Here is a 15,881-nt window from a genome sequence, read left to right on the forward strand (position 1 = left end):
TTGGGGTTAACATGGCACACAACAGCTCAGTGAACTCCAGGGATAAAACATGCTATGCAATTGAGCCTGTGATTGGTCCAAGTATCGGAGCTGACTCATTGCAAGCATCGCACAGCTCTCACTAGCATGCTAAGTTGCAATTCTCAACCCTGGATTAATTGAATGGTCTCATCTTTATGTGGGAATATAAAGTGGGATGGGAACACCTTCTTTTTCTCTTTGTAAATATGGAACAAAATACACTGTTCTTCCTGTTCCTCATGTTCTGTACTTTGTTTATGTACTTACACATATCTGCATCACAATAGTTTACGCTGTTGGAACTTTGCAATCTTCTTTCTGTAGATGTGGAAATTGTCATGAAAATTTTAATAGCATCACCTGCAGGACTCAAACATGATCAGTATATAATCAGAGATAGTATGCAAGATTGTAAGCATGTAAAGGTGATTTTAGTCTTTGTGCAATTAAGTATACTGGAGCCTTCAGGTGTTTTAATGAGAAGTGGGTTCTAAACTTTGTGGCAAAAAAAACCTTGGACCAATTTTTTTGCCCCTGAGTGTATAATGGGCTATGACAACACAGAGGTTAGAGGACACTACCACTCCAAAGAAACAGATTAAGCATTGTGCAATCCGAGAGATAACCAGCTTCACTATGTGCTGGATGTGGAGCAGGATGCCTATCAGGACTCATGAAAGAAAGTTTTTTTTTTTTTTTAACAGATTGTATAAGGAGCCAACCAGCCCCTTCCCTCCATTACAGAACAGTCACTGATGTCCTACTCTGAAGATGTCCTCCGTCCACCCAACATCACCCCACTATCAGGCACGCTCTCTCTCTCGGCCTCTCTCTCTCTCTCTCTCTCACACACACACACACACACACACACACACACACACTACACACATGCATTCACCCATTCACCTAGGATGGCTACTGGACCAAATAGTATTGGTTCTCAGGTAAGAAGCTCGCATTGAACTTAGTGAGCTATGAGTAACTCTTCAGCGGACTGCTGTGTCTGCAAAAAAACCTTCACTCTGTAAAACATCCTGTCTGGACCCATGGTCTAAGGAAGACTTTCTATATAGTGTCACAATTCATTATCTTCCTATAACAGCACGTCCCAAATTGGTTTATTCATCTTATATCACAACAACTGACCAAAGATGACACATTTTCTACTTAAAGAACAAGATGTCATTCTTTGTATCCATTTATAGTTTCATATAATGTTGTGGAATGTCTGTGAGACAAGTTATAGCGGTTACAAACAGTAGTTCCCTCACCAGTCACAAGATGACAATGCAAAAAATGCAGTTTTTCATGTTACTGAGTAACCAAAAAGTGAAAAGTATTTCCCATGGTGGAAAACCAGCTTTACCTGTGACTGTTCTATAGCACTACTCATGTCTCCGTCCATAAAGGCTAGTAAATGTTCCTTACAGAAATCTTCCCTACAGCAATGGTTATATGCTATACTTTGGTACATTTCAACTCTTTCTTTTCCTCAGTTTATTGGGCCTCAATGATCTATCTATCTTCATGTAAAGTTGTGTGTAAATGTTTTTGTAGGCCAAACTGAAGTAAAACTTGCCAGATTTATAAGTTTTCTTTGTACTCGCTTGTATGAATGCCAATCGCTCATAAATTACCAAGCACGATCAAGGACAGGATATATTACCTGGGGTTATTTCTACTTGTCATTTTACATAAAATACCTTTCCAAATTTTTTATACTGTCAGTATTTTTTACACTGTCATATGGAAATACTTAAATACATTCTTGATCTCTCATAAATCAGTGCTGAGGTAGCTGTCTGATCGTACACCATGACGAACCCAGACACTGTAACAACCCTAATGTGTGTGCAGGGAGCAAGCTTTAGTACCAACGTTACCATAACAACAAGAAGCATGCTACCATTACAAATGAGAAACATAATTTAATCCCACTACTTGCTTAACTGTGTGTTGTTAAGTTTTAATTTATTTCTGGTCTCATCAAAAATGATATCCAATTGTGATTTTTGAATAATGTTAAGTAAAATAAGTGATTGGCTTTAATACAGGATTATAAGAGGCAACACTAACCATCCATGTTCATATACCGCATTTCCACCATCTAGTACCTTTTTTGTCACCTAAAAAGTCTAATGATGTCTCTGATGGCCACAAGAAGAAAGATCCAAATTAATATGATGAAAGGAAAGTTGTGTACATCACCAAAGGCACCATAATCACCAGAATAGATTTCAGAGAAGCAGATAAAGCACAATCACAAACAAGAGCAAGTAGCATGAGAGTACTCCAAACAAAAAAACTCAGAGTTCAGATACTGTTCATCATTTGAAAACACTCCAAGGGTATACACACTGGCACAAAAAGTCAAATTTCTAAAATATTAATCTCATAAATTATCCAATGTTTTGCCCTTATTTACATTCCATTTTCCACATAGATTTCTAGATAGAAATACAAGCAGTGTAGGGTTGAAACGGTATGAGATTTATATGGTACGATAACCGTCTCAGAAAATATCAGTTTCACGGTATACGGTATTACACAATTATTATTATTATTATTATTAGTAGTAGTAGTAGTAGTAGTTACAATGACCCTTGAAGGAATGAAAACAGAAGGGTTTTTTTTGGTTGAACAAATGCTCTATTATACTTGAAACCTAAAACCATTTTTTAAAGACTTTTTTTAAAGGCCAGACTGCTCCTGTCTTTACCTTTATCTAACACACACACTCAGATTGGGGGCAGTAGCCATGTTTCCATCCATGTATTTGTATGCTGATTTTTGGATATCGCATAAAAATTGCTGGAGGAAACACCAGATAAAATCTACAAAATGCACATAAAAAACTTATTCTCAGGGAAAGAATAAAAAAAAAAAAATCAGATAAGAAGACATGCACATAAAATAAGATGGAAACACATTTAACAAATAAATTCCTCGATGCACATCAAAAAAAGTCGTGACTTTTCCTCAACAAATAATGTGATTGGATAATTGACTGATGTGATTGGACATTCAGCACATGTGGCCAACTTATACAGCACAATTTCCTGTGTGAACTGGGGCACGGTGGGTCGCAATACCTGGACTACCCAGTGGACCAAGCGCTGTGCACAGCATCTCAAACATTGATTCAACCCCAGTAATTGTTACAAGGTCGAAGTCCACCTCCTTTTTTCTACACAAAGAAGCAGCCCACAGACAAGGGAGAAGTACATGGTCTTATGTATCCCTGCTGCAGTGTTTCTTGTATGTACTCCTCCGTGGCCAGCTGTTCTATGAGGGACAGGGGGTATATATGATTGTGAGGAAGTGTGGTTCCTGGGATCAGCTAATGGCGCAATCATATAGTCTGTAAAACCACTGGCTTTGGTCTTGCTGAAAACAGTGCTGAGAAATTTGTATTCCAAAGGGGTGATGACTGAGGCTTGATTTTCTGGGCTTTCAATGGAGGTGGTGGTAATGAGGAGCTCTGGTGAATGAATGCAGTGAGATTTGCATTATGATGACCATTTGGTGATTTCCTTGTCAGACCATGAGATGGAGGGGTTATGCTGCTCCATCCACAGGAGGCCCAGAATGATAGGGTGTCCTGGTGATACTGTGATGAGGAGTGTGATGTACTCCTGGTGAAGAGCGCTGACCTGAAGGCGCATGGGCTGAGTCCTGTGAGTTATGATGCACTCTCCAATGGGTCCTCCATCAATGGTTTGGATCTTTTGGTGGCGTGGTAGCAGTTGCGTGGGGACGTTGAGCTGTTTTACAATGTTCTGGTCGATGAAGTTTCCAGCTGCTCCAGAATCAATCATGCGAGGAGACTGAAACTGACTCACCGGAGATGAGCGGGGACAGAGGTTCCTGCTTGAGGTTGGTTGTTTCTGGGCACGTAGGGAGCACTGTTGGCTGAGATGATCGGGTTGTCCACAATAGAAGCAGCACGTCTCTCTGCGATGTCTCTCCCTGTCAGCTTCGTTGAGCCAAGTTCGCCCAGCTGCATTCCCTCGAAGCTGGCGAAATACATGGAACACTGGAGCAAAATACCTTGGCATTGTGAAACTTCACTGGAGAATTTTTTCCGGTGCCGGCATAGGCGGAAAATAGGGCTGGGGTGGTAGGCGTGACGGCGCACTGTGAGAAACTGTTTGGGAGAGTAAATCTACCTTGGCGTCGAGCTCCACGAGGAGTTGCTGCTGTTCTCCAATCAGGTGACCATGAGCCGTGATCGCCTGCCACCAGCTCGGTGCTGCATCCATTGGAGTGGCAACTGGATTATGCAGCAATACAATGATTCAAAGCATAGGAGTGATTTATTTACATGGGTGATAGGTGTTGGATAACTTTTTTTGCTTCAATAAAAAATAATTAAATAAAAACTGTATTGTGTGTTTACTTAAGTTGCCTTTATTTTATGTTGTATTTCTTTTGAAGATCTAAAATATTTAGTATAAAATATATACAAAAACGGAAGAAATCAGGCAAATACTTTTTCACAGCACTGTAGCTGGGAGTCAGGATGTGGAAAATGATTGACGTTTAAACATTCACGTTTTTTCATTAGGGATTAAAGTTATAAACGGAACATATCCCTTGATCTGAAATGGAGGGATGTTGTGTTTTTTTTTTTTTTGCAAACTGGACATCAGTCCTCGAGGACAGTCCCCCTTTCTTTGTGGGATATTCAAAGTAATCCCACGTTGCTGATTTTAATTTCTATTATGGCAGGGGATGGAGTTTGATGATATCAGCCTCTCTTCTCTCTGACATTTTCTCTGCTGTGTGTGTGTGGAGCAAGTTGATGAGTCAGTCGAGGAGTAAAGGGGATGTGCATGCGCAGGTGAGATTCTATTGCGTTGAGACAATATAGACAGATGTACAATTCTAGGTTGAGTCATAACATTTCCAGTTGACTAGAACTTAGTTATTGCAATGATGTGGAAATGGCCATTTTCAAAACAGTGAAATTCCCTTTTCGCATATCCCAGCTTGTTAAGAAGCTGGGGTCAGAGCTGGGGCGTGAACCCCAGGTCTGCATTTTTACAAACACTAATTACTTTTCTTACTTTATTTCACCATATTTCAAGTTTTTAATCTCAGGCCATAATAATATCCAACACCATTTTACCGTTGGACCCATCACAGTAATCACTGTTCCACATTTACTCCAATTTAAAATGAGTCACTTGACCTGAACAGTACACGGAATATCATCTGCTGCACAGAATATCAGGTGTAGAGACAAAGTGATTGATTGAGTGCTTCAAAAGCAGGAGAGTAAAGAACAGAGTTACAACATAATAGTAAGGTGAAAAAGAAGGCAGCAAAGAGATGACTTATTAAATAAAAGTGAAAGGTGGCTAGATATACACATATAAATAGAGCCGTATGCACCCGTAAAGAAAGCCATCAGAGAACGGCTGTGGTGCCGTATGTGTGTTTAGCTTTAGCTGAGATGGCAGAAGATGGGTGTATGAAAGGAGGCTTGCCTGACTGAGATCCTCCTCTACCTATCCTGATTGACAGCTCCTCGGTTGTGGATGGGGCTACAGGGTCCTCCACTTTCGCTTTCACTGGTTTGGCGTCAGAAGGCAGGGTCAAAGCCAAATGCGGGTCTGTCTCAACACCCTGGGGGAAAAAAAAAATCCAATTCAATTCAATTTTATTTATGTAGGTTTAGGTTTAGAGCAAGCCAGAGGTGACAAGGAAAAACTCCCTTAGACAACATCAGGATAGAATTCAAAAGAGAACCCATCCTCTTCTGTGTGACACTGGGCAGTGAGATTATGAGTCATTACTCTTCCATGCAGCTGTATGCTATAAAGTCAACAGTACTGATTGTGCTGAATGAATCTTCAGTACAAGCATCAAAGGCATTTTTAGGGGTTCAAACCTGAAGGGCTGAAACCATATTGTAAATGTAAGGATTTTTATTATTATTATTCTGTCCTAAAACTGATTGTGCAGACCATAAGTCATAGAGAGCTGAAACTTTGAGGAAAGGTAGTACCACAGAGTACCACAGAGTACCACAGCGTCGCAAAGTTTAAGCCCAAACGGCCAGATGGTAGCGCTATAGTGTGCATTTTCTAAAAATGGCCATAACTTTTTAACCATTTGATATAGACGCAAGTGTCTCATATCTATGGAATCCTTGGGATCAGACAAACAAAACATATATCTTCAATTTCACTTCAGTCATTAAAATTTTTCCGCCACCTTGGATTTTTCAAAAAGACTACTTTTTCGAACTAGTCCTAAGTTTTTCATCCGAGCGAGACGAAACCAGTGCCAAACGATTCTATGGAGTCTGTTTACCAATAATTATCAACTATTGATAATAATTATAACTTTTGACTTGAGATAGCTACAGTATGCGAAAACACAACGTAGGCGTGGCCATGTTTACTTAATTGGCTATAACTCTTGAAAGAAATGAGATATCTCCACCAAACATGCATATGTACGAGGCGATCTATGATCGCACAAAAAACATTTGTGCAGTTTTGCCACATGGTGGTGCTATAATACCAAAAAAAATGAAATTGGCTGTAACTATGGAACCGTTGACCCAATTGACTTCAAAATTCGCATAGTGTCTTTGTCTGAGCTGCCACCAGTGTCTATGAGGACATTCACGTATGTTGAAAAACATGGCTGCCATCAGCCAATCAGCAGCTATTAGACAAGGTTAACAATGACCGATCGGAACGAAACTTGGTAGACCTATTTGACTTTTGGTTCATCAGCATCAACAAAAAAAAAGTGTTACACGATTCTCTGGAGTCTATTTATAAATAAATATAAAAAAAAGTTGAACTTTCAATTTTACGTGTCGATGGCATGCCAAAAGTAAATGTAGTGGACTTGGCCACATTAGTTACATAGTAATAATTCTTAAACGAATGACCAAACTTGGGATGCTTATGTGAAGGCTCAGTCTAAGGTCACTTGACAAAAATTGCTTTGTTGGCCACTTGATGGCGCTATAATAGTTTAAAAAACTTAAACTGGCTGTATAAATGGTGTGTAAATGAGTGTTAATTAATACTAATTAATGGTTGAGAAGCAGAATTTGGCCAATAGCTGCTGCAAGCCTTTTAGAATCGACCAATTGGTGTGCAAGAAGGCAGGAATTACAGAGAGTGGTTAAAGCAATGCAAACATGCACATATATAATGCAGTATTAGACCATAAGCACATCATAATGAAACTAAAACCAAATCCCGGACATTTTCTCAAATTTATAAATCCCAGCCAGATGCTTTTTTGGTCTGAAAAAGAGGACATATGGTCAACCTAACAAAAGCATTTCAGAGAACAATTTGTGTTAAATTCTACCAAATTAACTTTGCACAAAATGTATTTGTGCATGCACCAGGAGGTTGCTCATGTGAGCCATGACTGGCAAGAGAGAACCAGAACTATAATCAAGCAGCTGTCTACATTGTGTTATTAAAAGATTAATTTCTTTGCTTTTAAATGAAACAAATGTAATTCCGATAGTATTCTCATTTTTTTTTTAATTTTTTTTTTTTTTTTACAAAATATACCTGTAATTTGATTACTTGGTTTTTTTGACGCAACTGTAACGGAATACAGTTACCAGTTTTTTTGTATCCTGATTACGTAATGCTGTTACATGTATTCTGTTACTCCCCAAGCCAGTTTATAACATCCAGTCACTTAACAAATCACCTGAGAAGAGTCACAGGAAAAAATGTCTGGAAATAATCTATTGGTCATTTGTGCCATGAATAAAATTCTTTATTAGATGAATGGCACAGTCTCGGATGGGTCTTATACAAATGATATGTGAAAATCTGGCATTAGCAGAGAAACTCAAGTGATGAATTCAAGCTTTGAAAGATAAATTCCACTAAATCCATTACTAAATTCCAGTAACACCAACACCACATTCTGTCTAACTAAACATTCAATGCATCATTAACAGAGTTGGGTGTAACGCATTACAAAGTAACTGGTTGCTGTAATCTAATGACTTTTTCTGATAACGCAGTAATGTAATGCATTACATTTTAAATTGATGTAATTTGATTACAGTTACTGAGGTCAATAAAAATTACGTTACTTGCGTTACAAATTTATTCTTAAGAAAACGATATTAAGTCAAATGCACTTTTTAAATAAATGACATTTTTCCCCGAAGATTTTTTAGCCCTGAATAATTCTCCACTTGGAGCGGTTTGTCACTGCGTAACTGAATGTCAGTAAAAGAAGACACCAGTGTTGTAATTTTATATCTTCAGTGAATGTAGATGAGACCAATCAGACAGCGTTTACAGGAAAATACGTGGAAACAATCGTGTCTTATTGGCTGACGGTCTCTCAATTCTGCCAAACGCTAGCTCACAGTCAGTGTGAGGGAAAATGGATATACACCGATTTTTTTTAAACCAGTAAAGGTGCTGAAACTGAAACAGTAACATCCTCTGATGCTGCGCAGGAAAACAAGGTGTAAATGTCTATATGAGTTCCAGTTTACGTGAACATGATCTGAGCAGATCATAAGGAAAGGTAATGTACTTTGCATGGCATTGTAGCAGCTAAACCCATAAAGTGATCGCTTAGATGTGCTTCCCCCTGGCTAGCGACACCAGACTAGCCTAGTTAGAAAAGTTTGATATTTCATCGGTCTGGTACATGCAGTAATCAGTAATGTAATCAGATTACAATTTTAAAGTAGTAACTAGTAATCTGAACTGGATTACTTTTTTAATTAACTTACCCAACACTGATCATTAAACAGATAGCTCATGGTAGTGACACAGCATAGCTATAGCCACTATGCATTTTGAAAGAAATGGTGGCAAGAAATATCCTAATAATAGTGAGAATTACACAGAAAATCCATAACACCAATCCAAGATTAAACACCACAATTACTTGCGTCCTCCTTGCAGCTAGTTCTTTTGCAAATCTGCCAGAAATGCCACAATGATGCAAAGCCATGCAACATAAACCTTAATCTAAATCATAGAATTTTGATAATAAAAGAGCAGAATGCCAAAAATAATAATAATAATAATAATTTGTGCTTTTTCTTTTCAAATGTGTGAAAGACAATTACTATAAAATGAGCAGCCATAAACAGACATGTTCTTTATTGCAAATTTCTGAGTGACCATCCCATCTACCTCTCCCAAAGACTTCTTTTATGCAACAGACATGACTGGCTTCCTCAGCATTTCTCTACTGTGGTTCTCTACCTGTTTCCTGCTTCTGATATGAGCCAAAAATTGGTTATCAGCCACCCACATCAGATTCAAAACATTGCTGCTTGCCTACAAAGCTAGCTGCACCCATCTGAAGGCACTCAAGCACGACTAGGACCACCATCTCTCAAGATACAAGTACACATGATGCAAACATTAATCGACCACAGTTATTAGTGCGTCTCCTTATACGTAAAGTTACACAAACTCAGGAGCACTCAAAGGATACAAACATTTTTCTGAACTACCTGCTTTTTCATGAAGACGATATTCCTTGCATAAATGTAATGAAAGGAAATATCTATATAATGGAGCTTACATGACCTCATTTCACTAACAGCTCTATTGTGTAAGGTTCAGGTGGTATATCAGTCATGTCATTTGTATATTTCTAATTCAGGTGATTTTTATTCAGCATTTTTTAAATTTTACAGCACATTTATTTAATCCACAGCACTCTACAGACGGAATCCAGTCTGAGCACAGAGCTGGCACCTCTGAGATTTGTACTCACAGTGAGTTTGTGTGATATCATCACTTTTACACTTTTTTTTAAATATTTTTCAGTGAGGTTGACTTTGATTATGTTATTAACCACCTTTTTTCCCCTCATTGTTTAAAAATACTAAATAGCGTTCTTAAAACACATTTCAATTTCTTCCTTTTTTTTGCATTCACTACCAGCTTTATTTGAGAATTTTTTCGCTCAATAATTAAGGAAAGAAAACATTGGACCATTTTTCTCCTAGGAAATACCCAGACAACACAAAGGAGCCCCCCTCCGCTCTCTCTCTTTCTCTCTCTCTCTCTCTCTCTCTCTCTCTCTCATGTGTGTGCCACCAGAAATCATTAAGCACAGCAGGTACTCTCCCTAGAGTCTTCTCATATATGAAATGCTAATTTAATTTTCAAGAAAAATAATTTCTTATATATTTGCTTCACATAAGTGCAGTTGAAAACGCCTTTATTTTAAGCCCGATTAACCTACAGTGCTAAACTTGAATAAAAAATGTTAATAATAGGCTGTTTATTTGGTGTTTAAGAACAGTTTCCTCAGCCTGCTTGCTTCTGCTCAATAGTTCCTCTTTCTGTTTTCATCACAAGCAAGAAATCCAACATATCTACAACTCTCATGCTATAGTTACCCTAATGTACACTCAATTATATTCTGCAGAAATAAAACTAAGGTCTGACTCACAACTCTGACCATGCACTGTTAATCTCTGCGCAATTACATTCAGCATTACTATTCCAGGTTTTCCCCTCAACTCAGTCCAACATCTGTCACACAGAGCATGGACTGATCAAAGGCTGATGAATTACGTTCACCGTGAAGCGTAAATATTGCATTGAGTTTGATCACAGCAGTGGATTGAGTGCTGGAGCTGAATTACGATTTGACATCAAACATACAGCAAGTTCGTTGACATTCAAATCAATAATGACTCAGTGTCGCCTTTGATACTTATTAAATACAATTACCTTTAACAATTTATATGACGGTTTCCTTAACTAACACGGTTTACTGTATTAGTTAATTAACAGACCATAAACTATAAGTTAACAAAATACACCTGCATGAACTAATGTTTATTCAAACATAAAATCACAAACTTACTGAACTCTAGTCTGGTAAATACTTAAATTATTATTCAGCCCCTCAGTAAGAACTACAAGCGTTCATTAATGTGTTGATAACTGCTGGTGATGTTGATTAATATGTTGTCACTGTAGGCTTGTTATAAGCTAATATTATGAACATTGATTAATGCAAGAATGTGCTGATTAGTTGGCTTGCATGGTTTATTATTTAATCAGTAAAGTGTTGGTTGCTTTCTTGATACTTGTGATTGTTTATTCGTGATAATCAGCATATTAAATAAGTCCGTTAAGGGAAGCTTAATCTAAAACCTTAGCCAATTAATTTTCTGTCTTTCCATGTGTACATGTTTGTGTATTTACATTATGTCAAGTTCAATAGGTTTCTAATTTTAAAGCAAAGTTATTCATGCAGCATGATTTACAGTGCCCTCCACTAATATTGGCACCCTTTTTTAAATATGAGCAAAGAAGGCTGTGAAAATTTGTCTTTAAATTTTTAAATATAGGTGTGCAACAATTATTGGCACCCCTATGAATTCATATGAGAAAAAATATATTTGAAGTATATTCCCATTGATATTTTATTTTTTTTTTAAATACATGTACATATGAGGTAACACACAGGCCAAATTCCCTTAGTCATTCATAACAATGGGTAAGACCAAGGAATATAGCTGTGATGTGCGGCAAAAGGTTGCTGAGCTTCACAAAATGGGAAGTGTCTAGAAGAAAAAAGCACAAGCATTGAAAATGCCCATTTCCACCATCAGGGCAATAATTAAGAAGTTCCAGTCAACTGGAAATGTTATGAATCAACCTGGAATTGGACGTGTGTCTATATCGTTTCAACACACTGTGAAGAGGATGGTTCGAATGGCCAAAAATCTCCAAGGATCACAGCTGGAGAATTGCAGAAGTTAGTTGTGTCTTGCGGTTAGAAAGTCTCCAAAACTACAATCTGAAGTCACCTACATCAGCACAAGTTGTTTGGAAGGGTTTCAAGAAAAAAGCCTCTACTCTCATCCAAAAACAAACTCGAGCGTCTTCAGTTTGCCAGACACTACTGGAACTTCAAATGGGATCGGGTTCTATGGTCAGATGAAACCAAAATAGAGATTTTTGGCAATAAACAAGGAGAGGTGGGTTTGGCACACACAGAAAGGTAGCCATATGGAAAAGTACCTCATGTCCACGGTTAATTATGGTGGTGAATCTTTAATGTTTTGGGGCTGTTTTTTCTGCCAGAGGACCTGGACATTTTGTTAGGATACATGGCATCATGGACTCTATCAAATATCAACAGATATTTAATGAAAACCTGACTGCTTCTGCCTTCAAACACTGAATATTATTGAATAAAGAAAAAACACAGCAGGAGAATATTATAGAAATTTCTGCATCGTGTTCACAAACTAATGAATGCAAGCATTAATGATTTTTAAATAATTCAATACTACTGTAGAATTAGACAGCATTTAATGAAAGCATTTAAAGTTAAGCTGATAGTGAAAACTGCACCCTGTTGGACACTGTTCCACCCCTTGCTGGGAATTAGTGCACACTGAATAGTTTTGTGAGAAATGCTGCCATAACAAAAAGCCCACGCTTTCAGAAATGATGTTAGTCACTGTGGAAGCGAAAACTTTTATCCTCTTGCAGACTGGTTTTATTATGCAAGAGTTAACAGTAACGTAACATTTATCACAAGCAGCAAATACTACTGTTATCATTGACATTGAAACCATTCAGCTCTGCAGAACATAGAGATTGAATGACTAATGATATTCAACAGAATTGAGGATTAGAATTAAGGTGCATGTTTACACAGGGTAAGAAAACACTTTTTCACTGATCATCATATATCAATTTATTATTATCCATTGTAGTCGAAATTAATCTATCCTTTGATGCTTTTTCATTTTGCAGAATTTAATTAAGCCTGTCTCTTTCATAATTGAAATGATCACAACGTTAATTAGATCACAAACGTGACAGGAACTATGTGACCAAAATAACAGTTTCCACTGACTGCCAGTCCATTTATCATGATGAAACGTTATAACTGGGGGCGGCTGGAATTCATTACGTAAAAGCATGATTAAAATTCAAATTTGTCATGACTGCTAAATAGTGCCCATGGTAAGTGTAAGGTGAGAACGTACTTTGTGTGACAGTGGATATGAAAATAGATGGTAGCGTTCACAGCCAATAGACAAGGACTGACAACATAATTGAGATAATCAGCTTTTATACTTTTATCTCAATCTTACAAAAAAAATAGAGAAAATAAATGATGAAACCTAATACACTAACAAATGTAAAAGAAAATCTTCTGGCACGATTTATGCCCAAGCAAAAGCTGCAATTATCAGTCAATTTCAAAACATTCTTGATGGTTCTGAGGGAATCAACAGAGTGAATGAACCAGAGGTGGTATCACCTACCATCTACATAAATGAATGCTAGACATAAACACTAAAAACATAAAGACTGCTCAATAGAGCCAAGAACAAGTACATACACATATAGCCTGTGTTACAAAGTCAGCCTTATCATCAGCTTCAATCAGCAAAATACAAGTCTGAATGGAATTTTTGCTATACTTCACATTTTCCCCTGTCTGCTTTGTGTTTGTGTGTGAGTTAGTGTGGTTACACTACTGACTTGATGCAACATTCAGATCAAATATAAGATCTTGGCTGATGAACTACAAGGAGTGAATAATTGATTATCATCAGTTTCCACAGTGTTCCATTTTAACTTCCACCAGGGGGCATCGTCAGACTTAAAGTCAACATCATACTTCATTAGGCCTAGAAGTTAATCATAGCAATTTTGACCAGAAAGTGTAGGCCACTGCACAATTATTTTGCAGTATTTTTTACAGTCTCCAGTGTCATATTCAGACAAATATACCCATGCATTATTGTAATGTAATCTAATAACCGAAATGTTTATTAGCCTTAACCGTTGAGCCACAACTGCCCTATTTATTAGTTATAAGAGTTTCTCATCATCTCCTGCCAATGTGGTAAACTTGTTGATGGCTGTATTGTTGCGGTTTTGGCAATTGAGTCCATTTAAAATAATGAATTTGTTGAATATCTGCTCTGCACACGTCAGACTGCTGATAAATAAATGTCCTTTTATCACTCTATGGTACTAATGACAGTTTCAGTTAGGGTTTAAACCAATGATGATGAAATGATGTGAAATAAATAAGCCAATCTTTTCCTCTTATAAAAGAATAAAATTCCTCTAATAAAGAGTTAATGTGCATCAATGAAAGAGAAAGAGAGAGAGAGAGAGAGAGAGAGAGAGAGAGAGAGAGAGAGAGAGAGAGAAAGAGAGAGAGAGATAGATAGATAGATGGATAGATAGATAGATAGAGAGGAAGAGAGAGGAGACCTAAGTTCAAGTGGTTAACAGAAAAATAAGCATGGAAATCAAGGATAAAAAGTTAAAATCTAGAACCCAGTCTGTCCCTAGCTTAGTGGACTCAGAAAGCATTCAGAACCGTTTACTTGTTGCAAAACTGTTTACTTTGTAGCAGCCCCTTTGGCAGCAATTTCAGCTACAAGTCTTCTTAGATACATCTCTACAAGCTTTGCACACCTGGATTTAAGCAGTTTATCCCATTCTTCATGGCAGATCCTTTCATGCTTTCGTCACCTCTAGATTAGATTACTGTAATGCCTTACTGTCTGGATGTTCCAATAGGAATATAAATAAACTCCAGTTAGTCCAGAATGCAGCTGCTAGAGTCCTAACTAGAACTAGAAGATATGACCATATCACACCAATATTATCAGTACTGCATTGGCTCCCAGTGAAATCTCGCATTAACTATAAAATACTATTATTAACCTATAAAGCACTAAACGGTCTCGCGCCACAATATCTAAGCGACCTTTTGGTTTTATATGATCCGCCACGCCTACTTAGATCAAAAGATGCAGGCTATTTGACGGTACCTCGAATAGTGAAGGCTACAGCAGGGGGAAGAGCTTTCTCTTATAGAGCCCCACAGTTATGGAACAGTCTTCCTATTAGTGTTCGGGACTCAGACACAGTCTCAGTGTTTAAGTCTAGGCTTAAAACGTATTTGTTTACTCAAGCCTACCCTGACTAGATTCTGTTCTACTACTTCGCAGTCATAATAATCTTTTCTCCCTCTCTCCTTTCGCCGAGCCCCACACGAATTTATGGAAATACTAGAGATCCAGATCCTTTCTGCCTCTGGATGGAGCTCAAATCTTCTCTAATTCCAGACTGCTGGGACTACGGCTGCTCCTAAGGCCATACAGACTTCGTATAAATCCATAATGTACTTCTTCAAATTATCTGTTGTTACCCAGATGAGGATGGGTTCCCTTCTGAGTCGGGTTCCTCTCAAGGCTTCTTCCTCTTAAAACATCTTAGGGAGTTTTTCCTTGCCACCGTCGCCACTCAGTGGCTTGCTCAGTTGGGATAAATTCACACCTTTAATATCTGTATACCGTGTTGATATTTCTGTAAAGCTGCTTTGAGACAATGTCTATTGTAAAAAGCGCTATACAAATAAAACTGAATTGAATTGAATCCTTTCAAGCTCCATCAGTTTGGATGACGAGCATCTGTGAACTACCATCGTCAGGTCTCTCCACAGATGTGGGGTTTGAGCCTGGATTTTGGCTGGACACTCAGACACTTGCCCCAAAGCAACTCCAGTGTTGTGTTACGTTGCTTAGGGTCATTGTAGTGTTAAAAGATGAACTTTTGCCCCAGTGTAAGTTTGCGTGCACTCTGGAGAAGGTTATATTCAAGAATCATTTTCCGCATGTGGTGGCCAGGCTCCTTTACATCTCAACTGTGGCTTCCATCTTGCAATCTGCAATGAAATTTATGGAATGTTACAGAGATGGTTGTCCATCCAAAAACTTCTCCCATCTCTGCACAGGAATTTTTGAGCTATTTTAGAAAGAACCAACTCTAGGAAGGTTCAAGGTTGTGCAAAGCTTCTTCCATTTCAAAATGATT

The 15,881-nt window shown here is 37.9% G+C and overlaps 1 protein-coding gene across 3 annotated transcripts in view; it reads right to left on the bottom strand.

Moving 5' to 3' along the window:
- Positions 1-15,881, bottom strand: part of LOC128616697 (zinc transporter ZIP11) — a 160,924-nt gene that overhangs the window by 48,507 nt on the left and 96,536 nt on the right. For 2 of the 3 annotated variants that reach the window (XM_053639444.1, XM_053639442.1), the window contains one exon: positions 5,514-5,652. In XM_053639444.1, the coding sequence (XP_053495419.1) occupies positions 5,514-5,652 (139 nt within the window). The remainder of the gene's footprint in view (positions 1-5,513; positions 5,653-15,881) is intronic. The other variant, XM_053639443.1, reaches the window with a different exon arrangement.

Source organism: Ictalurus furcatus, chromosome 13 (assembly GCF_023375685.1).
Source record: "Ictalurus furcatus strain D&B chromosome 13, Billie_1.0, whole genome shotgun sequence".
Lineage (NCBI taxonomy): Eukaryota > Metazoa > Chordata > Actinopteri > Siluriformes > Ictaluridae > Ictalurus > Ictalurus furcatus.